General features: G+C 32.7%; 1 protein-coding gene across 1 annotated transcript in view; it reads right to left on the bottom strand.

The window, feature by feature from the left end:
* Window positions 1-263: 263 nt before the first annotated feature.
* LOC106674096 (serine/threonine-protein phosphatase 2B catalytic subunit 3-like) overlaps window positions 264-27,129 on the bottom strand; it is a gene marked incomplete at its 5' end in the record, with an annotated part of 85,443 nt that continues 58,577 nt past the window's right edge. Inside the window, 9 exons of the mRNA XM_024229006.1 lie at window positions 264-1,036; window positions 1,106-1,300; window positions 1,361-1,458; window positions 3,160-3,244; window positions 17,180-17,182; window positions 18,273-18,353; window positions 18,418-18,544; window positions 18,605-18,698; window positions 18,767-18,844. Coding sequence (XP_024084774.1) covers window positions 1,113-1,300; window positions 1,361-1,458; window positions 3,160-3,244; window positions 17,180-17,182; window positions 18,273-18,353; window positions 18,418-18,544; window positions 18,605-18,698; window positions 18,767-18,844 — 754 coding nt within the window. The remainder of the gene's footprint in view (window positions 1,037-1,105; window positions 1,301-1,360; window positions 1,459-3,159; window positions 3,245-17,179; window positions 17,183-18,272; window positions 18,354-18,417; window positions 18,545-18,604; window positions 18,699-18,766; window positions 18,845-27,129) is intronic.

Genomic DNA, 27,129 nt, shown 5'->3' with positions numbered 1-27,129 from the left:
ATATAAAAGGAACAAAACTGGAATTTTAAATATTTTAAAAATTAGTACTAAACAGTTTTGTCTTTTATTTGACACATTTAAATATATGTACAAAAATTTGTATTAATATTCTCTGTTTTAACAATGTTTATTTTTATTATATATATAATATATAAATATTTACAAAAAAATATGATTAAAAACAAATATTTTTTTTTAAAATTTATAAACCACAAAAATCTACGTGCAAGCGATAAAAATGATGTAAAAACAACACTTGTTTCTTTTGATTTAAATATATTTATTTATTTAAAATTATTTTTTAACTTCATTTATTTTTAAGGCGAAAAAGTCGTATGACTAGAGCTCGGTTTTGGTCGGGAACAGGACTGTGGTGGTGAAATGGGGAAATGAACGCTAAAATTATCTAAGAGAAACAAATCCGTCAGATCTAGCCGAGATTTGAGTGCGAGAGGCAGGAATTAAGAAGTGGTCGAATATTGTTTGTCTTGCTCGGGCTCAGGCCTCCCAAACCGGTCTCAGCCTGCTGAACCGATAAGTTGACCTGCTCGGAGGCACTTCGAAAAATCAAATTGGACCCAACACTTTTTTTAATTTAAATTTTTTTAAAATTTCAATTTATCTAAATTCACCAGCTGTGAAGTCTGAATGTTCTCCAGTGAGAAAAAGTGTGAGTCCAAACAAATTTATTTTATTTCCGAGTAAAAAATTCCTTCCTCGTATAAAATATAATTTTTGATTAGATGGTATTTTAGTTGATTGATTCTTAAAAAGTATTATTTATAATTTCAGTAGAAAGTTTAAGCAAAGTCAAAGATGAAAGATTCAGTGAAGAAAAATGATAAATGACTTTCTTTCTTAAATACATAATTTTTTTGTAATTTTTATTTTTTATTATATATAATTTTTTTAAATTTTTTTTTAATGATGACCGCTGGCAGAGCACAACTCATATCCTTTAGGGCAAGGATTCTTATAAAGGAAGGGTTTTTTTAAAAGAGACCCGTCCATTTTCACACATTGGCATCATGAGATCCTGAAAGACAAGTTTTTAAGTCCCACTCAAAAAGTACTTTTAAAACTTAAAAAAAAAAAAAAAAAATACTTTTAGCTCATGCATTTGTTGGAGCCGGGTGTGGAGTGGTGTTGGGCTGCGTGGGTGTTACAGGCTGCTTTTCGCCTTCAGATACCGGTGTTGGTGGCGCGTCCTTTCGTGGAGGCATCCTCTCATTAATAGCATCCAAACCTTTTGCCTCGGCAAATGATGTGATCTTGTGGTTTGGAGAGAATCCTTGGAGAGCTGGAAAATAAATTGAAGTTAACAAACCGGTCGATTTAAATAAAACTGTAACAAATTTACCATTCTTCAAGGATGTCTTTCCACCAGAGAGGGCTCCAAGTGGCAACGATCCTGTTGGAGTTAGGCCCTTAAGCTGAAGTACACTCTCGCTCTCTTCTCTATTTAAACGACAACAATAACATTTATTATTCTTGAAAAAGTACATAACATAATTTTTTTGTAACCTATACAGATTTATATATATTACAAATGGTTTCTTTATTAATGGTTTACAATGTTTCTTTTCACATGGTCATAGCGCTAACACTAATGCCAGTGTTGCAGAAAGTCTCGAGGCCATCATCGATTAAGGTGACAGGTTCTCGGGTGGTAATGTGTAGAGAGCGCTCAACCAGTAGGGTTAGTTTGAATCGAGAGGTTTGTGGGAAACGTGTTTTGAATAGGGAATGGATCTTGACAAAAGGCATGATGAGGTCGTTGTGGATACTGAGGTTAATGGTATAGTATGGAGCTTTGACGATTTGTCTGACTGAGGACTTTTGACTGGAAGGATTGGATTGCTGGATGTTGGATGTCTCGGCAGAACCCCACAATTCCACTCCGCATATTACCAAGAGTCTTCGTAGTTGTCCTAATCGTCAGTTAAGTTGTTGTCTTTTAAGTCTTGTGTGGGGATTCCATGTCTGCTGTCTAGGTATAGTTCTAGGTGTTTGACTTGAGTGGAAGTTGGTATAACGTAAAGTGTTACAACTGTTATAATTACAATTGTATTATGGTGTCTCAGGTAGATTTGTCTGTTTAAATTAACTAAATATTACAAGAAGGCAGCTGCAACAACTAATTTATTAATTTATTTATTAACTATCTTCAGATGTGGGTTTGTTCATTCCATAAAATTATACATGGTTGACAAAATAAAACAGACCATTCTGTACTTTCGCTCTACCAAATTTATGAACACTCTGGATGATGGTATGGTCTTGAAGAAGAAAGCAAATTTAGTTGCTACTTGCCAAGCTTTCAACCTATTTTAAGGTCATTATCAAAGCAAAACAACCTTAAAATATATCTACAGAACATATTTAAGTTTGTTTAGCCCATCTGTGGACATTAAGATTGTTTTGTCCTGATGATGACCTTAAAATATGTCGAAAGCTTGGCAGTATCAACTAAATTTGCTTTCTTCTTCAAGACGATACCAAGATCTAGAGAGTTTGTAAGTGAAAAAGTGGTCAATACTTGGTCAATAAGTTGCCAGAGTGCAAAGTGCCATAGCAAACATGAGTTTGGCCAGAGAGAGATAAGATCATTTGCCAGGCTTTCCTATTTGGCTTGGGTCACTCTTTTATTGCCAAATTAATTACTTGTTTTAGAGGTTGAACTTTTCATCCTCATATTTAGCCTAACTATGAAAATACTTAAAAACAACATTTTCAGCCATTAAAAAACATAATACATAACATATTAATCTATTTATGTTTAGCGGTCTAATTGAACATGTTAATTATAATTAATTATTCTTTTATGTAAGGTCTTGGTTGAGATGAAAAAGTTAGTGTCACGAACGGAATTCGAACCCAGTGCCATTGAAAAAATGGCAAAAAGTGGGAAAATTTGGAAGTTTGTAGGTTGATATGGGAAGTTAGTGTCCGAGTGGATCGAAATCACGATAGCTCAAGAGGTTAGAGCAGTGGCATATTAGCCGAAGGTCGTGGGTTCGAATCCCGCTCGTGACACTAGCTTTTTCGTCTCAACTAAGACCTTACATAAAAAACATAATATTACATAGTCATTGGATTTTATTTATTTAGTGACTTTTAAAGTATATAAAAAAAAATTTATATAGAATAATTTGATACCTCAATACAGAGAATACTCTTGCCATCTTTCCAATTGCTCTTATCTTGTTACGTATAACTTCCTTACGCAAGTTTGCTGCTGTACCTAGAAATGAAACGAGTTCAAATTAAACTTGCTATTTCAACTAGGTAATGAAACCAAATTTAAACTATACATTCTAAATATTTACTACTAACTACACTGGTTTTTTTTACATGTGACATATAGAAGAGGCGATAGAAGGGGAAAAAAATATATACAGTTTTTTGTTTTTTATTGTTAGCCAAGCAAATGAATTGCCATTCGCATACCAAGAATAAAAAATCAAATATTTATTTTTCATTTGAAAATACATGCTCAAAATGAACTTTTTAAAATGGCAAAATTCAATGCATGCAGAAAAAAAAAAAAAGGATAGCAGATGAAACTCATTAAAAATGGGACTCAGGCTAAGTGAAATGGCTTAATTTTAAACTTAAATTTAGTATAAAACTGCTCTTTAAAAATGAATAAATTAAAATTTTTCAAGAACCGGTTGAGTAAGAAATTAACATTTAAAATAAACATTAAAACATAAAATGAAGCAGTTTTTCAGTCGTTATGGATAAATAATTTGTATATTCTCTTCATTGAACATGTCAAACAGAATACATCAACATAAATTACAAATTAAAATTAACAGTACGGTCAATTGTTGCACTCACCGAACAATTTCCAATATTTGAGTAGATTGATAGGTTGATCAGCCCATCAAGTGGTCCACGCAAATCAAAATGAAAAGAAAAACAAACACAAAAACTTTTTTTACAAAAAATTGAGGGAAATGTGCACAATAATGAAAACAAAAACCAAAACCAAAAAGAAAACAAAAACTAGAAGTTTCTGTTATTTTTTACAAGTACTATATAAACTATGAGATATAGAAGAAAATAGTTTTAAAATACCTCTATTTTTAAAACTAGGAAAATCAGTGATAGTTTTTTTAAAATTATAATTTTGACTGTCTAATATTTTTTTAAACAAATTTTTATATTTTGCAAAAATCTAAGCATCGAGAGAGATAAAAAAAAATCTGAACACTAATATTTTCAACAAGTGATAAGATGTACCCCCCCTGTCAAAAATATCGCAACATCTATAAAACCCGATATTTTTTATATTTTTGACCTTAACCCATGTTTTGAATTATTTCTTCCATAGGAGAAATTGGGCATTAATCATATCATTACTAATCACTCTTCACCAACAACAAAAGATCAGTGATCTTGGTTCATTTCGATATTTGCTTCAGTCTGTTTTACATTTTGTTAGCCCATGTAGCAATTTCTTTCTATTTTCTATTATGTCATAATGAGTTGTTTTAAAATTCTAATCACCTTGACATTCATTATTTGTCAGTTTCAAGGATGATTAAAAATTTTGTACAAGGAGCAAATTCTGGGAGTCCAGAATCACCTATCCCATATTGGTATTATAACCAAATTTACAGCTTTAGAAGAACGTGGGCAACGTTGGCCTGCAGCTTACAAATTTGCTTATTTACATGAAAGTCAGGGGAAAATTCGTGAAGCCAGACAAGTGCAGTAGGTGGCTAAGAGAGCATATTGTCCTTTAACGGGAAGTACACTTTGCTTCATCCTCGTGGCACCAATCCCGTAGACAACCAATGATAAAAATTTTATTTACATACTCAGGGCCAACTATTAGAAGAAAACTGAAAGTCAAAGATGGCATGTGAAAAACCTTTTGACTACAGAAAACCGTAGAGGATAATTCTGGGTTTAGATAGAACGTAGCTTAACCTCTTTTTTCTTATCTAAGTTGCCTGGTTGACTGCCATTGAAGGTATTTTTTTTCTTGGCTGGTGTCACACCAACTTGGGAGACCTTGTGGCTGGAAAATCACTAAAAATAATATGGAGGCACGATCACGTGAATGACTGATCTCAAGGCAAGAAAGGGGGTTAAGGGAATCCTTCACAGAACTAAGAAACATTTCTTTCAAGCAGCTTGGTATACTAATGGGGGTGTAATGGTGCACAAGTGGGATCTCATGATTAACTCCTGAGCATGCCACTCATCCTTTCTTTAACAATTTTGGGGGACCGCGGTAGCCGAGTGGTTAGCATGAGAGACTCTCACGCCGCGGTCGTGGGTTCGATTCCCACTGTCGCCTCTGGCCCTTTTTTCCCGATAACCCCCAATTTGAACACACAAGAATTCGTACTATGGCTAATATGCAAGATCATAAGGCCAATAATAATAATAATAATAATAATAATAATAATAAAAAAAAAAAAAAATTGAGGTGCTTGCTATCCTTAGCCTTCATGAACAGAAATGAAGCTTTTCAGTCGACGAATCTGCCCATTGAGCATACCAACCAACACTGCTGGGCCCTCGTAAATCATTATAGTACATAATTGGACCTGAAGTGCGAGCAAAGTTGGGTTTTTAATTGATCAGGAAAAAATGTAGAGATAATCCTTTTATAGACAATGTTTAAACATGATAAAGCTCAGCCCCGAACCAACATGTGTTTCTGAGAATCTAAAAACTACAGCTATCCCAAAACTTTGCATGGTCAGTAAGAACTTTAACCCAATTGAAAAGATTTGAGAAAATTTCAAAAGATAAGTTTTGCCATGATATCAACCCCCTACAACCCTTGAAATGCTAAAGGCTAAGATTATCTACTCAAATGTTTTAAGAGTATGCTAACAAGGATGTAAACACTCATAAAAACCATAGGGGAAATATTTCTTATATTATTTTGTACTTCTGAGCCTTTTTGCTTTGTATAAAATCAGATATTCTTTAAAATAAAAATTCAGGTTGTTGCGATTTTTGACGAGGAGTGTATATCTTTTGTAAAGAAAAAGATTACAGATACCATGCAATGTTTGCCAGGTTTTCTTGATTTTTCTCGTTTCATCACAGGTGCTATTGCAAATATAAGTATCCAAGAATAAAACGACAAAACTTAAGGAAATGTTTTATTGTTAATGAACACTTTATACGAATTAAAATCAAGCCCTGAGAAATTCACTATTTACCAGTTTAAAGGAAAATAAAAGTTGACAAAAGTATAAAACTTATTTTATTTCATTTCATTTGACTAAAACATAAAAAAAAAGATAAGTCAATAAAAATTTGTGGATCAACTGAAACAAGTGTAAATACTAGAAATTTGGCTAGCAATATAAACAGAAATGTGCGCACTGAAAAGTGTGAATAGAAGAACTAAACTCCATTGATATTTGTATGGTAATTTTTTTTAGGGTCAATCAGAAAAATTTGTTTCCTTATCCAACTTTTGGGAATGTATACTGTTGTAAAAATTTTCATAAATTATCTTTAGTTTTTCAGAGTAAATTAAATTGATTTAATGCTATTAAAATAAATTAAATAAAAGCTTCGACAGCCATTTTAGTCTTTTGCTGCTTCTACATTCCTAATGATTTTTTTGATGTACTGTGTACCATTTATTTTTAAATTAATAAATTTATTTAAAAATTACAACATTCTGCCTGACCTTCTTGTGTATCATTTACAACTTGCTCCAAATGTAAAAAAAAAAGTGCTTTTAAAAAGAAACGCCAGTCAACTATAAAGGATAATAGTGATTTTCCCAAGGCAAGAGATTCTGTATTAATATAAAATGCAGATTTTCTACACTTTATGACAATTGTCTGCACTTTATTTCATTTAAAAACAAAACAAGACAAAAAATCCTTTTTAGAGCAGGAAATAATGCAAAACGTGTAGAAATCTTTTTGTCTTGATTCATTATGTAAACGATAATCGAAATAAAACTAAATGGAAAAAGAAAGTCTGCAAGGCACATGCGATAATACTAGTGATTATCAAGCAAAATAGAAATCTTTGTGCTCGATTTTGTTTTTAAATCCTCAATAAACAAGAGAAAAAAAGATTACGAATGTTATAATCCTTATACTATACTTTATAAATAAATATAATTAAATTGCAGATTAAATACAAAGAGGAATGGATTTGTTAAATTTAAATTTTTGGTTACAGTGAAAAGTGGGTGAAGTTGATAATTGTGAAAATAAATTTAAGTATACAAAAAAATAACAAAATGGCCATTCTTGGCTAACCCTTGTGAACCTCCTTATCAGAAAAATATACATATGGAAAAAAAGGTCACCGAGACATTATCTCTGTACAAGAATACCGAGAAAAGTGTAGTATCCACCAATGATGTTGTAAGGAGTTAATTAAACTGGATTACTGGATTATAACATATTTGGATTGTTTCTTTTAGATAGAAAAGGATAAACTCTGTTTGAAGAAATAAAACATTTCCGGACTTTCTAGAATGAACTAAAATTTAGTTTTTTTCTTTTCTAAACTGTCAATTGCTTAAAATAATCTTTTGGCAGACATATCTTTAATAGGTTTGATTGTTATTCATATTGACCTTAAAGGATTAACATTTGTTGAGTACGGCCTGTTGTAGCTTTTTCTTAGCTCTGAATTGCCTCAAAAATAATCCCCTCAAATTTTTTCCAGATACTTTAAATTATCTACATATCAGGCCAAAAAGGGCCAACTTGAAGGAGGCCAGTTAGGCTACTGTAAGTTTTTGTGAACAAACTAAATTGTATTGATGGAATGTCCACTTTTTCCCTGTACTTCTTGAATTATTCTCCTAATAAACTGTTTGGGGCCTTGTTTTTGTTTGGATTTGGTAAAACATCTTTTTTTTTGAAGCTGAAAAGGCCAGCTTTGCTTCAATATACAAGAATTTTATCGATATATTCCATGAACTAAAATTTTGGGGGAAGAAGATGCTTTTTAGCCTCCAGTTAGCTATTAATTGCCAAAATATTTCCCCGCAGACCTGTTTTTGTATAGATTCATTAACTTTCATATAAGCTGAATGGGCAAAATCTGTCAGAAGGGGGGAAAAAAACTGACAAATTTTCGTGTATGAATCCGTAAAATGTCCATTTCTTCCTAATTATTTCAATTTATTAACCTAAATAATAATTTTCAAATCTCGTTTTTGTGTGGATTTGTGGAGAAACTTTTTTTAAAGAAGAAACTGCCAGGTTTTGTTTCAACAAGCTAGAAATTTATCAATATTCTTGAATGAGGTAGAATTTTGGTGGAAGTGGTAGCGTTTTTAGCCTTTTGTCAGCTATAATCAACAAAATATTCCCCCACAGACCTGTTTTTGGATAGATTCATTGGATTATCTTTCATATAAGCTGCCAGAAGGAATAAAAAAATTCTTAAGTTTTTGCGAATGAACTAAAACATGTTGGTAAAATGTCCACTTTTTCTGTTATTCTTAATTTACTTTCCTAAATAATCGGTTTCAGGCCTTATTTTTGTTGATTTGGTGGAAAAATCTCTTTTTAAAGATGAAAATATGGAGAAAAGCACTATGATTATCAACCTAACCCACTTTCACTGCTTTTACAAAATAAGTATTTTGTTATTTTCTTTGTGACAATAACAAGTATATGTTCCTAAAAAATTGTATTTAATCTGTGATGAATCACCTGTAAAAGAAAATTATTAATATAATCTTTAAACTACCAAATTAATTGTTGATATATTTTTAATTCAACAAACACAGGAGTGTCTAACTCCTACTTACCATTACAAGTTAGTTAAAATCATTGTTAATGTTATATTAGTTGTTTTACAAATAGGAAATACAATAATAAAAAGAGCCTATATCTAATTAGGTGCACTAATCTACAGTGTATACAACTATATTAGCCAACACTCAAAATAAAATGTTTATTATTATGTAAAAACAAAACAAATCAAGTAAAATAAAAATTTTGCATATACACACTAATGCAAAACAAACAAAATTGAAAAAAAAGTATGTTAAAAAGAATTTTTAAAAAAATAATTAAAATTAAATGATAATAAAATTTTTAATTTACTTTTAAAATACACAACACTCCATGCAATCGCAAATCATATATAAGGCAAATCATACGTAAAATTCAAAGAGGGACAGGGTCACGGAAAATAAACAGAAATAAACAAAAGAACAAAAACAAAAATAATGAAAAATAAGATGGAAAAAACTCAAAAAGAGTCAGTTTTTTGCTTGCTTGAAAATAACTTAGAAAATATTCAAGTATGTAGGGCGGGGGAGGGTTCGTTTGAATGGAAAGAACGGAAGGGCGACTAACTAATACAAAAATGATTAAATGAAATTGTCTAAACAAAAACTTAGCGATATTTTCTGAAAATTAAAAGTAAAACTAAATAAATGATAAAGAAATTCCTGCACTGTCGAAGCAAAACTAGATAAGTAAAAAAACATAAGTTTTCAAGATTTCAATTTTAAAGAACCTTTGGTACAAATTCAATTTTTGTATTAACTGTTTCACATATCATCAGATTCAATGTGTTTTCCTTGTCAATAGGTTTTTAAATTTATTTAGTATTATCTTAACTTTTTGGTACTTACACACTGACTTTTATTTAGCTTCTATACAAATTTTGTCAATTATTGTACCAGCGCTTGGTTCACGAATACCTTTAATCTTCAAATCTATTTGAATTCTATTTTTATTCAATTTTCTATCATTTTATTTAATTATATGAGTTATTTGAGTTTATATATAGACAAGTAGAAAGTTGTTTAAAAAACTTTCCTCCTCCACTTAATTATACTAAATCTATCAAACCTAAAGACATTTTGGAATAAGCACTTAAATTTCAATGCACCAAAATTTGACTTATCCAGTTTTGCCCGAGGGTGCAGAATCAGTCTTTATGGTTGAAATATTCTAAAAAGAAAAATAATGCTTTTGGTCACAAAAATAAAATAAACTACTCAATCTGAATGCAAATTTGTGTTTAAAAATTAAAGAAATGAGAATATTTTAGATCTAATGTGTTTTTAAAGCATTATAAATGTGAATATTACTAGCTTACTTTCTATAACGTTAAGCTTTTATCGTTTGGTAATAATAGAAAAAAAGAAAGAAACTACTCTTTGGTAGATGTATAAAAAGAGGAAATATAGAAAAAGAAGATAAAGAGATAGAAAAAGAGACAAGAAAAATAGGCTTTATCTTTTGAACTAGTATTTTTTTTTTAAAATCAAACAAGAATTCAATCAAAATTGAAAATAAGAGAAAAAAGAAAATAAAAAACAAAAACTAAAGGAAAATCTTTTACTTATTTGTGATATTTTGGGCTTTTAAACATTCTGATATTGGATTTAAAGCTTGTAAGTTTTCTTATAAGTACTCAAAGAAAAATTAAAAAATTCCAACGGCCAAAATAGTGTGGCTAATTTTTCCTGTATTGCTCACATGTACTATGTTGGTGCAAAAGTACAGGCATTTCTATTCATATGAGAGAAAAAGCCTTGAAAAACCCTTAACAAATTTTTGGGGTCTGGTAAAAAGTTGTAAGCTCAACAAAGAGCTTTATATAGGCCAATGTGGTGTGCAAGGAAAGGACCTTATTTTTCCATCAACTCTGAACTTTTAGGCAATTTCGTAGCCAATTTGGCATGATTTATACAAGGGCTTGACGTTTTCTTGTCAAAAGAAACAAGCTTTGTAAATGTATTAACCAAGAAAAAAATATTAATCAACTTTAATATTTTTGTGATATTTAGAGAAAATTCCCTTTGAGCTCCTGACATGGCACATGTGTCGGCCGGATAGGAGTACAGACAGAAGAAATACTGTGCAGATACTGCCAGGAAGAATATGAGACAGCAGAACATGTTTTATATTTTTTCCTGTGCAGGTGCAGATTCTTGCAACTAGGAGAGGAAAAGCTGCAAGCAGGATCCTACACTAAGAAGCCACTGGCTAGGTTATCGAGGATGATTAATAGTACAATATATCTGCTCAGGTTGAGGTGCAGAAGGCTTTGGGGCAACCTCTTTTATTTCTAATCCCTTTAGGGACCACAGTGACAGAGTTGTTAAAGTTTTGGACTCATATATGATATGCTAGCCGTTCTGGGTGGTTCAAATCCCAGGATAGCATAACTTTTTTTTTTGTGAGAATAATATGAAAAAAGATGTATGATGAATGTGGGGTGAGTATGTAGATTCACTTTTTGTAAATGATGGTTCTACTTATAGATTTGTTGTTTACAAACATCCAGATTTTAAGCATTAAACATTAATCATCAGGTTGAAGGAGTTACAAGCACTTCTCTTGATTTGAATTTTTAAGCAAATCCATCACCAACACGACGCTCCAATGTGAAGCTGATTTTTCGTGCCATTCAATTTTGAATTAGGCGAAAAACGTTCACAATTGAGTGGCATTAAAAACCAATTTTTTATTGGAACATTGAGTTGGCCATGAATTCTTCACTCTTGAAATTCATGTCGAGAGATGTGTTTGTAACTCCTTCAACCTGATGAGCGTTTAATGTTAAAATCCGAAGAAACAAAAATCTGTGAGTAGGACTATAATTTACAAGATGTGAAGGTGTTTTGACCTAAGGTAAAGTGGTTTGACCTCTTGTCCACGTAATGACAGGAATTACAATTAAAATTTGATGTTTTGAATTCATCCTGGGCCACTGAGCGCATACTTTTACAAACTTACAAGAAATGGTAGAAGAAGCTTGATGAACAACAGGTTATATGCCATAACTAGCAATGAAATACCTCGTATGCCACTCACGGATGGTCATGTGGTCTTGAGGGTTAAGCCACTCACTGTTTTTGCAAAAAAATCTTAACTGTCCAGATCGAAGTAGTGTTTTTGTTTTAGCTGTTTGGCTTTCCAAGTTAAAAAAAAAATAAAATAAAATAAATACAAATAAAAAAATGTAGGGTTTGGTTTATTTTTCTAAACGAAATGGGATTGCTTCAAGTTTACTTACTTTGTTTAAAGAATGTGAATACCTTATTCTTAGACGTTGTCTATTGTTTGTTAGGGATTTGAATTTATGAAAACTAAGGAATAAACAGAAATAAATCAGAAGTTAATAAACTTCGAAAAAATAAAAAAAATGTTATAAGGAAAAAGAAGCATGAACGAAAACTTGTTTAATATAAACTCAACTAGTAATTAAAAAAATAAAATAAAATAAAATGAGTTAAATTATAACGAATGTAAAAAAAATTTAATTGATTAAAAAATAATATTTACTATATTTTAACAATTAAAATGTAAAAAACTCATTCATTGATTATAAAAAAAAAAATCAAAAACAAGAAAACAAAAATTAAAATCAAACTAAAAAATTCTTTTGTCTTTATTTTAATTTTTAATGTTTTTCTTTTTTCTTTTGTTTTAATAATTTTTTTTTTAAATAAAAGAGGTGGAATATCAAACTTACCATTCTTTTGTTTAATAATAACTTTGGCTGGAGCAGACCGGAATGGCCAATGCATGGCAATAGAAAAAAGAGAAAGAAAGATACAAGGGTAAAAGTGCATGTATACTTTTGTGCTAATTCCAAAGATAAGAAACACAAATAATTTTTTTTTAAATTTAAAGATAATCTGAGAAGTAATTTAAAAATAAAAATAACAATAATAAAAAGGTTTATACAGAAAGACAAAGGTTGACGAGAGGGTGGTGATACGATAAGGGGAACGGTCATGTGTAGGTATATAAATACGTAAATATATCTACACACGTCAGATTGAGTGTGAAAAAATAAAAGTGAAACATTCTATTTTTCATTTTGAGACTTTTAAACAAATTATTACTGTCGATTCTCTTTTTCTCCCTTTTGTGAAAGAATTATTATTAACTTTTAAAAATTCGGATGCAAAAACATTGTTAATACAGTCTCAAAACATAGATAAAGGACTTTCACGAAATTTGGTGTCAAATTTGAAGAATTAAGAATACATGTACATTTCAAACATTGATAATGAGCTCAAGGGATCGCCAGTTTTTTTTTTTTGTTGACCAGATTAAAAAGATAAGGATTATCATGATGACTACCAATGTTATTGCATGAGTTAATGTGTGATATTTTTTACATGTTGATTATTTTCATTATACACTCCCTGTTAGAAATATCGCAACACCAATATTTTAGTTTTTGTCCTTAACCCACATTTTGTATATATTTATCGTAATATTACTTGTTCCATGAAAGACAATGGGAATTCATCAGGCCATTATTGATCCTTGTTTACTGAATAAATAAATAAATAAAAGAAGGATCAAAAATTTCTTGGTTCATTTCAGCCAGTTTTTACCTTTTGTTTGCCCAAGGTGGGAAATTTCTTTCTTTCTTTTATTTATTTTGTTAATTTTGTTTGCATCATGTCGTTTAAGCTGTGATGAATTATTATCATCACTCTCTATGAAAAAGGTACAGACTGGGAGTTATTCCAGGCGACCGAATTTAGGGATTCCCAGAATTACAATCTCATATATGAGTTTTATTACATTGCAAGCAATCCGGAAGCGTAATTCAATAGCTTCATTGGTATTCGGGGGACATCAACCATCAAGTCCAAGCTCAGATCAACAAGATCTTTGAAAAACCTCACTAACGTATACGGTAGAGAACTAAAGATTTTCAAAGGAACATCAATGAACTAGAAGAATAGAAAAAAGTCCTATTCACTGATGATGATGGATACTAGAAAGTGTGAGTTTTATGTCCCCCAAGCATTGCAGCCTTTTGGCTTACACTTTCCTTGTTCCTTGGCTCGGTGCGTTAGACTCATTCCTTCTCTTAAGAAGCACTAGGCACTTTTCTTTGTATAAAGTTATGACTTCGAGTGATAGTTTCTTCCTCCTCGTTACATAATCTACAAATGGGGTCATCATTGAATATGTAAATGTTGTATATATATATAGCAGTGAGTTTGTCAGCCTCGGTGGTGGTTGTTTTCGTATAAGTTTACTGTCTCTAGCAGCCCTAAAATTTATCCTCTTCTCATTTTTTTTCTTTACTTTTATCTTTGATGAAATGTTTTTGTTATCCCAAGAATAGGTAAAGGCCTATATGGTCTTGCAGAACCTCTTCTGGACAGTGTGTCTACCTTTTTGATACCCAAAATTCCTTTGTTTCCTGTACCCAAGATATTGTCAGGTTGTTGTTTCCCTAGGTTTTGGAGATTTTGGGTGTATTCCCTGATTATATCTGATGTGTTTTTTTTATACACTAGTGCTTTAATAGCTGGCTTGGATATCTGAATTTATGGTTGTTGTCAGTGTAACGCTTTTTCAGATTTTATAAGGTACAAGTGCTGTTAGTATGGTATTTCCGCTTGAAAGACCGAGGTGTTCTTCTTTAATGAGTTAGAAGACTCATATTTTGTGCTTGTATAGAAAACGCCTGATCTGGTTCCTTGATGTGTTTTGGAACCATGTTGGTATACCATATCATTGTATTTCATTTCCTCAAGAATCTTGTTTTAATTTGTTGTCTATGGAGGCTTGTTTTGTATCAAGTAGTCAGTCCCCATTTGATTAATTGTAGTTGTGTGCTCATTGTTTAGTTTCCATCCAATTTAATTGTTTCTAGAGGTTAAATGAGCTTGTCCTAGCTTCGCATTGTATAAATATTTCCAATGCAAGTAGGTTTAGCAGTGTTTATAGTGCAATTAATGGGTTGTTTTCATTGCCTATGTGATGTCAATCTTTGTTTGGGTATCTCGTTAACCAGATTAATGGGCACTACTCACTGAGACAAGAGCGGGCCTTAATAGTCCAGTGGTTGTGAAAGGGTCTGGAGAAAACCTGGAGAACAGTAGACAATTCTGCACATGGAACAGTGACATTTGGAGTCTTTACTGGCTTGGTATACTGAATTATACCAATTCACAGGGCTTAAGATATCTGGAGATGATCCTGCAAGAAGAATTGCTTTTATGCCTTTCTTAGGCTCTGAATCTTCCTTATACTTGATAATGCTCGGTAACATAAGACAACATGAATTTCTGGGTATTTTGTGTGGCCGGCTTTTAAAAGCGGGGGACAACATAACCAAGGATTTTTTTTTTGACAAATTCTTTTTATGAGAAGGTTAAAAAGCAATGAAAGCAGTCATTAAAGCCAGAGGAGGACAATACTTCTTAAGACAAATAAAATCATTTATTTTGAACTTCTGAGCCTTTTTGACTTACGTTAAACCAGATGTTTTCTTAAAGTGCAAAATTCACAGGGTTTTGAGATATTTTCAATGGGGAGTGTATTTTTAAAAACACAATTCAAATCGTTTGAAATATCCTTTGAGCCCAAAGTCGTTTGATCAGGGGAGGGAATAAATGGATTAAAAAAGAAAAACAAGGGATATTTAACAAGGCGAATCGTAAATTGAAAGTGTCGTCGTAAAAGTTCTAATCTGGCAAAGGGTTTAGTGATTGTGAGCGGGTAGGGATAAATCTGAGAGATGAAAGAACGTCAAATACATTCATTACCTACGAATAAAAAATGGGAAATAAAACAAATTCGGTGACAATGTCCAGATACCAGACTGTTCAAAGTTGGCGCGACATTGTAACCAAGTTTTTATGAATAGGGGATTAGGAGGAATGATTTTGGACTATGAGCCAAATTTCTTACATTTAATCAACATTTTATCTCGCTTTTATATTCTCGAGAAATAAAGCTCATAGACTAGTGAAACTCAAACTACTCCAAACATCTGAGATGATAATTTTTTCTCTTTTTCATCTTTTAAAACTCAAAACTATCATATTTACAAAATACTTTTGTTATAGAAAGTGTTAAATATAACAAAAAATTGTTAATTTGTAAAAGCAAGACTGCAATGTACATTGATTATTTGGTAAAACTTTATACAAACTAATTACAGAATTGTATGTTTTCAAGACTAAAAGACATAGAGTATTAACAGAAAACAGAGAAGGTAAAAAATTATAAAAAAATAAGAGAAAAATATGAGTTAAATAAAAATTGTGTACAGCAAGCAGAGAAGTAATATGTTCATCAATGAAACTAAAAATATTCAATAAACTAACAAAAAAATATAAAATAAAATAAAACTTCTTGTATGTGTATACGTATAAAAAAAGAAGAAGAATTCAGGGAAAAAAGGGCAACTACTTTTTGAAATCAAACAATCTATATAAAAGAAAAAACTGGGATGAAAAACAAAATGTAATCATAATAATGCAAAAAAAAGAAGAAAAATTATAAAGAATATTGAAAGGTTAGCAAATTAAAAGTGAACGAACCAAAAATTCAAGTCGACTAGACGCACACACGCACACGCCAACACACCACATTCTACACCTCCAAAGGAAGCTAAAAATATGCAGGCAAGAAAACTCGGACTCTGGGGTACCAAAGAAACTGGTGTAAGCGAAAAGCTACAACTGAACGAAATCTTTTCTCTTTGATATCGCAAGCCTTAAACACAAAAGGTTTCAACTGAATTCTTTGGGTTTTAATTTGGAATTTCGCTTCACCGGTGACACAACATCTCACAAATGACACGAGGAATTCAGTTGTTTCTCTCAATTGGCCAAGACCAACCACCAAGAGCAATTAAAGAACTCGTTATACTAAACGCTTCAGAAGATTAAATTTATATAAATAAAAACTTTAACAATGCACAGATTTTTTTAAAAATTTTATTAAAGGATTCATGAATTTTTAAAGTGTGTGGAGTGTGAGGGCTTACATCCACCGAAATAAATATATTTATAAAAGCGAAGCAAAAGTGCAGACACTTCAAATAAAAAAATAATTAAATGTCTTTGAGCCTTTTTCACTACGATATCTATTTAATTTTGAAAACCCTCTAATCGTTCATGGTGATTGTTTTTTTTCTTTTTGAACAATTGTTGTGAGTTTTGTTGTGTTTTTTAAATATTCAATTGTTCTTCAGAAAAAATATTCTACAATTTTCTTACTCAAACAAGGGGTGAGAAACATTCTGCTACAAAAAAATAATAATTCCCAACACAAACTTAAATAAAAGAAAAAAAGGAAAACCAAAATTAACAGGTCAACACTAGAGAAAATGTTTTCCTTCATTGTAAATAGAACTCATGTTTTTTTCTTTTTTAAATAAATGAACTACGGCGTATAACATAAAATGAGCAAATTTCGATTCTTACCATCTGAGCATCGAGCGAATAGCAGATCGGTCAGTCCACCGGTATTTGAGTTGCAGCATTACCAGAAAAAAATTGTGGGGGGAGAAAGATAAAAAAGACAGGTGTGGGAAGCAAAATCAAAAAGGTGTGAGTTGTGTTAGATCCAAAGGAAAATTTAAATTGAACCAGAAGTGAACACAATTTTTTTTAGAGGGGGCGGGAAGAAAAGGAGAGAAAGAGAGAACAGAGAAAAACAAAAATCAGTGATTATCACAAATAAAATTGATGTTTGCTCTTTTTTTAATAAAAGAAAAAAGTTGTGTACTGCCCTTTTGATAATAGAACAAATAATAAATATTTCAAATTGGCAACTCACAACAATAAAATGTCTGCTATTGTTTTCAAGTCTGAAAACTTAATGTAAAAAGTAAAGTTATTTTTAAAGAATTATGATGACAGTCAATCTTTTTTAAAAATTTTTTTTGAGATATTAAAAAGGCGACCAAGATTGAATGTCAATATGCAAAGTATAGACATGTAACATATGTATTTGTTTAAAACCATCCTTTGTAGTCGAGATCTTAAATGAATTTTTACTTCCACGTTCTAAAAAAAGCTATACAGAACTGAGAAACTTTTACAACAGTCAACAAAAAGCTGAGCCAAGAAAGATTAAGATACAATAAACCAAAGTGCTCGTGGAATTGTAAGAAAAAACGTTAAAAAACATGCAAAATGTAAAATTTGTGCTTTACTTAAAAAATGGAACAGAGTTATCATGGGAGAGCTATTTTTTCCTTGTTTTATATTTAATTATTTAATTTAAAAAAAGAAAAAACTAGCCTCCAGACTAGGCAACGCTGTTTTACAATTCTTAAACCTCAAAAAGCCAGAGAAAAAAACTATGTATAAAACAAGAAAATGATGGAAGTAATATCTGAACCATCAAATGCCATGAAGCTTAGAAAATTCAGACTAAGATCTCAACAACTTCTAGATTTTCAGCGAAAAATAAAAATCAAGAGCAAAGGTTGAAAAAAAATATAACCTGTTACATATCTTTAGATGTACATATTTAATAAATTTACAGTTGGGTTTATGGTTATGCACATACCTTCTTCAAGGGCATCATCGCCGTCTGACATTAGCTCATCATCTGAGCAAATATTGAGAACATTTACTAACATTTCGGTAACTGAAACCAAAAATAGGTAAATAAGTACACACACAAAAAAAAAAGAAAAAAAAATCATTTTTACCTTTTTCACCGACAAAAGGCAGTGACCATGTGAAGACATCCATGAAATTAGGAAGCCAATAAGGGTGAGGAGAGCAATTGAACTGTCGAATATTCATTACGTTGTTTTCATATTTTAGTACAGCAGCCTATCGCAACAGGGATTTTTGTCAATTTAAGCATTAAACTTTTTAAAGTTTCAGTTTTACCTTATTATTATATACATCCAAGTAATTGGGTGCTGAAAATATTGTGATTAATGATGGGAAACCCGTGGTTTGGCTTTTTCGATACATCCGGTACCTATTGGAATTGTATTCGTTTCGTTTACAAGCTCTGTAATGAATTATTTGATTCATATAATCACTTACCCAGCATCTTGCGCTTCGTGAGCTCTGATAATGGACAGGAGGTTGTTGTTCTGAAGGAAATCACAGCAAGCAGCATAACTGTAACAAAAACAAATTTTCATTTTATTGACAATTACTCCATAAATCTAATTGGGGCAGAGTTGTTGAACGCCTGATAAGGAAGCAATTTGATTTGACCATCTGAGACAAATCCCTCTTGCAGGGATCTTCATTGAAATAATTTTCCCAGTGGTTTTAAAAGACAATTTGACAAGAATGATTTAATGACTACAACTTTACGATGTAATAATAAACAATGATTTAAAAATTTAAAGAAATATTGAATAGAAGGAGGGAATCGGAAAATTTTATAAAGTGATTAAATAACATATTGAATTCACTGGTACATCGACAGATCTGTAGACTGTGTGGCACAGATCTCTCTTCTCTTGTGCTGCAGGATTGTTTCTCTCGGGTAGAACTGTATTATACAAGAAAATGGGTTTAATTGGATAAATGTTCCAGAGTTTAAGATCCTTGGGTTACAAATAGTTTTATTTCTCAGCAGTCATGCAGGGGAGAAAATTTGACGCGATGGATCATGAGGTCTGAACTCCAGATTAGGTTGACTGATCTCACTGTATCTGACTAATGTGGAGGCCAGTCTAAAATCCTGACTCAACCAGGATCACCTACTTTGATTGCGTCCTTACTGATGAGGCTGTGTATGTGACAGTAAATGAAGTGGCTGTTTATGAAGCCATGGACGAAGTAGACTTGGGCATTAGCTGATAGGCCATGGGTGTGGTGTGGTCGTATATTGGGAAAGCATTTCATTGACTCCATGCTCCATTTAAGGAGTGGTGTCCCTGGCTTACAATTAATTTTATCACTCTGTAGCAGATGGCTTGAGGCTTGCACTTTGGATTAAGATGACTGATCACTGTATCTTACCCTCCACCTGGCTCATTCTCTCACTCAGGTTCTTGCTGATGAGTGACCTTGGACGAAGTGGCTGTTTTGCAGCCATGGGCAAGGTAGACATGGGTATTAGCTGTATTTCAGCAGTGTCTCTCTTTTCTTGTGTCCAGGACATTTCCCACAAAGAGGTAAAGCTGTCTTTGTACAGGGGAAAATAGTTTAATTGAATTAATGTAACAGTTTGAGAAGTGGCTGGCTTACAATCAGTTTATTGCTCAGCATTGTCTTCATGCAAGGGAGGAACTTTGTTGGGCTGGGTCGTAGACTTTGAAAGCAGGGCTGCACTCCAGATTCAGGTGACTGATCTCACTGTATACGACTGTCCCATCTATCTGACTCTCTTACCTAGGTTCTCACTCGGTCTCTGTTACATGCCTTGTACACTGGTCTCGAGTCGTGAATATCGGATTGTGAAACCACAAGTCATTGCTATCTATGATGTGTATGTGTGGGGTCCTTGGTGCTTGCTGATAAAGATGGGTACCCGGCCTTGTATGGAGTGCCAGTTTATGAAGGCGCTGACGAGGAAGACATGAGTGGTCGCCCTGGCTTACAATAAGTTTTACTGCTCTACTCTGGAACGCTCTGTAAGGAAGGAATGTTGTCGAGCTGGGTGGCATCTTGAAGGCACTGATTGCTGGAGGCTTTGTTCAAAATGTATTTTATCAACCCTCATTCCTCATTCTAAAAATTAGAATGAAATAGAAGAATAAGGTTTGAACCAGGTGCTTTATTTTTCATGCAATGTTCTAACTATGGCACAAGCTCAATACTCATGATTTCAGAGACAAGGATTTGGTACCAACAGTGTGAATGTTTTAACTTAATGTTTTAACCAATTTGTTATTGTCGCTACTTACAGTTAAATTATCAAAAAACATTTCTACTTATTTTTCTGTTATTGGGAGTTTTGAAAAGTCTCTGCGATTTATATTTTTGAATATTTTTCAAAGTTAGGAGCATTTTGGGCCTCTTCGAATTTAGAGTGGTTTATTGGTTAATGTAAAGAGAATTTGATGCAGGAATTGAATAGTTCTATCCCTAGGTAACTATTATTAATTATATTCTAATTCTTAATGATCTGTGTACTTTCTCAATGAAATCAAATTTAAACATGAAATTTTTGTAGAATTGCTTGTTTGTGATGGCTAAACGTCTGGCCGTTGTGAAAATATTATTTATTTCATTTTTTCTCATGGCCATCAAACATGGGTTATTTGGGCTGTTGAACACATAAACATGTACAATTGATAAGTACACTGTCATGTCCCAGAATTGCATGTACAAAACAATACTTGAATCTACTGATAACTAGGCTCCACAGGTGCAAATCTGTTGAAGCAATTCAATTGTACTGGTACGAGTAATGTAGTTAAGAGCGTACAAAGGCCCAAGGTTGGATGGATGTCAGTGTTTCGCTCTGCTTGAGATAGAAGGGGGGTGGCTTTGTAGAGGCGGTCAGGCATTAATTCCATCGCCGATCTCCCCGTGTGACACCTTTTACACCCTTAATTATGCGGGTTAGAGGAAAACAAAATGTCTGAAAAATCGGGATTAGTATCAACGTTTTTCTGACCAATTATTTTTACGAAACTTTTTACAAGGGTACAAACTAATGCAGCCTTTTTGATATTACAGTGTATTTCAATACATGAAAAGTTCCGAAGTTGGATTTCTTAAAAATTATTATTGCTACAAGTTCTGAACATTGTTGCAAGTTACTCCCAGTTCTTTATAGCTTATTTTAATATTAATTTTAAATATTTATTAAGGTGAGAAAATATAACAAGGTGTAAGTAAACTTAGCTAGAAAATCCCTTTATTAAATATAAAATCTTTCGGCATTTTAAATTCAGATCATGAAAAGTTTGAAAGTCTTTGTAAAATCATTAATTAACCCTTAAATTTTAAAAGGATCTGTAATAAAAAAAATTAAGTGCTTAAAACTTTCTTTCTCACCAGGAAAAGTCTAAATATAAAACCCTCCAAGGAAAACGTAGCTATAATCCTACGAAACAAAGAAATAAAGCATTCCAAAGAAGTTTACCTAAGAGTAAGACCAAAGGTAATACACGAGAGAACCCATGGCAAAACACTAAAGCCAATTTGGGTGATAAATCCTAAAATGGTCCTACATTACCATAGTCATTCATTATATATGCAATTTACTGGAGGACAAAAATCGAACAAAGAAAGGCAGGAGGAGTATAATCAAAAGTTCAAAGAATAGCATGCTATAGCTATTAATAAAACAACTGTAGCTCCAGAATGAATACTCAGGCTACCACCAGTTCAAATATATTAAAAAGGAATGGTAGTGAGTGAGGAATTCATTGGACAGTGGAAAGAAAGCATCGAACCATATCAAATTTGTTTTGACAAAGTTAAAAAGACTTGGAGCTTTTTTATAGTATACAGATGGCTCAAAGATGGGAAATGGTATGGGTAAGGGCATAAAGGGGCTTATGAGCACCACATGGACATTTGATCGCACCATGCTGAATTGCTAGCCATAAGACATTGGGACATGAGGAATTTTACGATTTGAGGTATATGACATACTAGTTAAAAAAAAAAAAAGTTACAGAACTATATCCAAACTAAAAAAGTACTGGAATTTTGGGTAATTAAAGAACACAAAACTGAGAAAATAGCCAAGCAATGAAGCTTGCAAAAATAGCCTAACAGGAGAAAAAGGAAATTCTATTCAACCAAACCAGTTTAAATATTTAAAAAAAATCTGCCACAACCATGAGAAAAATTCAGTATTTCATAAAAAAACATCTAGGAAATCAATTGGCAGAGTTCGAACACAAAATACAGATTTTGTCAGTCTAATCGCATTATTTATTTAATTAGATAAAGATGACTCATTAAACATAAAAAAGTCTTATTTCATCACTGTGCTCACAGCTTTGAATGAATATTTTTTTAGAGAGACCTCATGTTTGTCACAATAACTTTTGTTTTAACTCACTAGTTTTTGTGGTCTGCTTGACCAATATCTTTCAATTAATTAAGGTTTTTAGTTGAGATAAAAAGTCAGCGGGATTCGAACCCACAACCTTCGGCTAGATACACCGTTGCTCTATCACTTGAGCTATCGTGACCTCGATCCACTCGGACACCAACTTCCCATCTCAACCCCACCTTTTGTATTTTCCATTCTTTTTGTCATTTTTCAAATGTCTTGTAATCTATTTGATTCTCGGAGACAAATGTTTTCATGTTTTAACAATGATTAATTGATTAAAATAGACTAGATATTTTAAAACCATCCGAGGTGAAAAAATTTTGAAATCTGAAACTCTAAAATATTCTTCTTAAGTTTTCTTAACAACTTTACCGCCTGATGTATACAAAAGGGGTTTGATTCCATCACACTTTCAAACATTTCTGAAATGGTATTGTTCTTAACAAACTTATCCATAAGAAAACACGAGTCTGAAATCCCAAGTCAGTCCTTGTTATTAACGTGCGCCAGTGGTGTTAAGGTGTTCAGATTGTTAGGGAAATTCCCAGTGGCTTGATTAGAGAAGATACAATCTCAACTTACCCCGCTATGGAAAATTTAACAAGTACAATACGTAGATTCTAATCTATTATATAACACACAATGAGAAGTTTAACAACTTTCTATTTATTGTCAGCCATCAGGCCAACTTGTAAAAAACATACAACACATCTATTTTATTAGTCCATACAGCACCATAGAAATATTCCATTAATTTTATGAATCAGCAACATTAAATAAGCCTTTTTTGAGCTGAACAATCTACATGTACTAGTTCCTTATTTGATTTGTGACAATATTATCTATGGAGGATTTTCTGTACTAAACTATAGTACTAAACTGTACATCAGAATAATTCAGCTACATTTTACTGATTTTTTCTTTGCCACTGTCAGGTTTCGTCCAGCTTATAACCCTGAACAAACTAACAAGGGGAAGATGGTTGGTGGGTCATGAATTTGGACCAAATTTTTTTGGTGATTCTATGCTCCAAAATTAGCCGAGCCATTACATGCCTTCTATGAGAAGCATTTACATATTCAGTGTTGGGCCAACATTATTATAAACAAGGTGTGTCACACCTCCCATGGTGGCAAAATACAACCAACTAGGGCAGGTCCCCACTAAATTACAAGAGTATCAACCTGTAGACCTCAACTGTTTTATTTGAATACCAAATTAATTTAAGAAATTGATCTGTCTGTCTATTTTTGACCTGAAAAATTATTCTAACAAAAAATAGCTTAATTATGCCTACCAGAAGCATTTTTCCATGTTCAGTGTTGGTTCAGGTCTATAAGTTGGGTGTGTCATACTTCCCAAGGTGGCAAAATGTTCAAACCTCAGCTAAACTAAACTATAAATGGTAGGTGATATTCAGAAATCGCGAGATGCGGTCTGGTGTGATGTAGGTTTCAGAAAAACATTTTCTTTATCGTGCCAACGTTTTGATCTTTATTGAGATCATCTTCAGGGCCTGGGATTTACAAACATTGTTTAAATTTAACAAACAAATGTAGGATGTGGAAAAAAGTGAATTTATACAATGCAAAAAACTATTTCTTATATTCAATCAAAGTATTTCTACTCCCTCAAAAAATCAGTAGAAATACTTTGATTGAATATAAAAAAAAATATTTTTTTTTTGTATTGTATAAATTCACTTTTTTCCACATCCTACATGTATTTGTTAAATTTAAACAATGTTTGTAAATCCCAGGCCCTGAAGATGATCTCAATACAGATTGAAACGTTGGCACGATAAAGAAAATGGTTTCTGAAACATACATCACACCAGACCGCATCTCACGATTTCCGAATAATCATCGACTAACGGCCACTAATCACCACACATAATGGTAGGATTACAAGGTTTATCAGATACAACCAAATTACGTCTATTACCCAAAAGACTTTCTAAAAAATAATCACACTATTTTATTACCAAATTATTTTTTCACGTTTTAAAAGTTTATTCATGAATGCCTTTAGAAGCTGAAAAATAATTCTAACTGTCAAAACATTAGCTTAACTATGAAAATACAAAAATTGAAGAAAGAAGGCATGGCACGAACATCGTTGCTTCTTGAGTCTTTCAGGTCCCGTTCAGCAAAGTACAGGTTTTTTTCATTACGTAGCATTTTATAAACTGTCAAAATAACTAGCAGACACACCACTGATGACGACGAAACGCAAAAATTCAACTGAAGGCCTAACCTAGCTGAATCACCCAGGTTTGTTGTCTTAGCTTTTAGGCATAATCATGGTCTTTCTGAAGCATTTTCCCATATTCTGTATTGGGCTAAAGGGATGAGACACTAGATGGTAAAATACTTAAACTTCAGCTAAGCACTAAGGATAATTAGAGACCAGGTTGTTGTGGTATGGTCAAATTATATTTTCATCACTTCACAGGCCTCCAAAAAATCACATTATTGCCAAATTAATTATTTTGTATGGTCTGCTTGACTCATTCAGTTTTAACCCCTAGCCCACACTGAAGTGGCGAAAAACTTGTGCCAAACAAAACATTAAGGAAAGGCAACTGGAAGCAAGCAGACTAAATTGGATAAATAAATTGAAAGACAGGGGTGTTGATGAGCCTGTTCAAACCTGACGACATTGGTCACACACGGTAACAAGAAACATCCAAGAAGTAACCACTTGGAAGAAGAAGAAAAAAAACATATGTCCAAACAAGGTGGGAAAAATTAGTTTCTATTTGTGGACTTCTGTGTACACTTGAAAGTCCCATCGGCCGCCGGATTTAATCCAAAAAGGGAAAAATCAAAGGTGAACGAGTCGGTCTAAGCCAATTTCCCAAGAAACCAATTACTCGGCGAGGAAAAAGCAAAAAAAAAAAAAAAACCGAGTTAGCGCCTTTCGTCGATCTTATTATTATATTCGTTTACACCGGGAGAAAACGCAACGAATGTAATTTTCGATGGCTCAGGAAGAACGAAGTTAGGAAGAAAACGATAAATTTTTAGATAGTTAACTCGTTCTTGCTCGATCATCACAGATCTGGAGCCAAAAATAGTTTATTTGACTTAAATAGTTCATTTGAAAAGTAACAACAAAATAAGAACGTTTAGAATAAGAAACATAATAATTTAATAACAATAACATAATAATTAATCAATAATAATTTCAAAAAACCATTGTCAAAAATGCTCAAGGTTTTCTGGAATCCGCCGAATTTACAAGTACAGGATTGGTTTGTCTCGTCGGATCGGTAACAAATAGCGAAAACAGGCGGACACAAACGGCCTGCAATTCGGGAAAACCGCTGACCGAATAACTTCCAACAAACACCATCGTCGAACGCATTCTCGCATGGCCGAACTGAGTTTTTTAATCTGAGAAAAGACCTCATTACACTTGAGTCAAGTAAAACTAATTTTTAAACTGGAAAAAGCGAATATTTGAAAAATAAACAAAAGAAAAAGCTTATTTTAAGGGAGAAAGAGAAAAATCGCAGTAAACCAAGAAAATATTGACACTTATTCGTTTATAAAAGTGCCTCTGATGCTCTGGAAGTCCTGACTCTAACACCGGATACTACAACTACGATTGACAGGCTAAATTAAGAGACAGGCTCCAGTTGCCTACACGAATCAAAAGGAACAATTAAAGATTCGGGAGGAACTAAAGGCATTTAGCATTATGATTAATAACCCAGGGATGGCGAACAAGATTTCGTCTTAATGGGTGACCTTTGACCACACCACAAGAAAAGACTTGCTTCTTTTGACATGATTTGATCCTATCGATATTACCTTCTGCTTCCATCGGTCAATTAAGGGCGATACCCCAGGAATAGCATACATGGTATAGTGGCACAACTGTTCCTCAGTAGTCTGGAGTCAGTACGAATCTGGGCAATGAGAATAATTCCCACTGCTGCAAACTCCTCCATAATCTACCATCAGTACTCCAATACAATAGCCTACCTGAATGAAACGGATTAATAAAAACTTCGGGAGGAATTACGGGCCCCCAAGGTTCTGGAAAAGCAAGGAAAACTCAAGGTCCTCTGTTGGTGCTAAAATTCCAATTACTTGAGATTTGATAAAAAATCTCATATTAAAATATCCGATACATACTGGGATAAAAGGACACCTCTTAATAGTCATTGGTATAAAGATGGCTCTAAGACTTAAGGTATGGAAATAAACCAAGGATACCATATAAGCCTTGGGCAATATGTCAGTCTTTCAGGCGGATACTGCAACTAATGAACACTATGCCAGAGAGTTTACAAGGCTACAAAAGAATAATAACGTCGGGCAGTCAGGCCGTACTGGCAACTACCTCACCGGAAGTAAAGTCCAGAACTTTTTCGAACTGGTCAAGGCATTTGGAACGGTAACAAAATTATTGTTTGGGT

This window comes from Cimex lectularius, unplaced genomic scaffold (genome assembly GCF_000648675.2).
Source record: "Cimex lectularius strain Harlan isolate CLEC.00 unplaced genomic scaffold, Clec_2.1 scaffold231, whole genome shotgun sequence".
Taxonomy (NCBI): Eukaryota; Metazoa; Arthropoda; class Insecta; order Hemiptera; family Cimicidae; genus Cimex; species Cimex lectularius.
The sequence above is the reverse complement of the archived record's forward strand: the minus strand, read 5'-3'. Positions and strand labels throughout refer to the sequence as shown.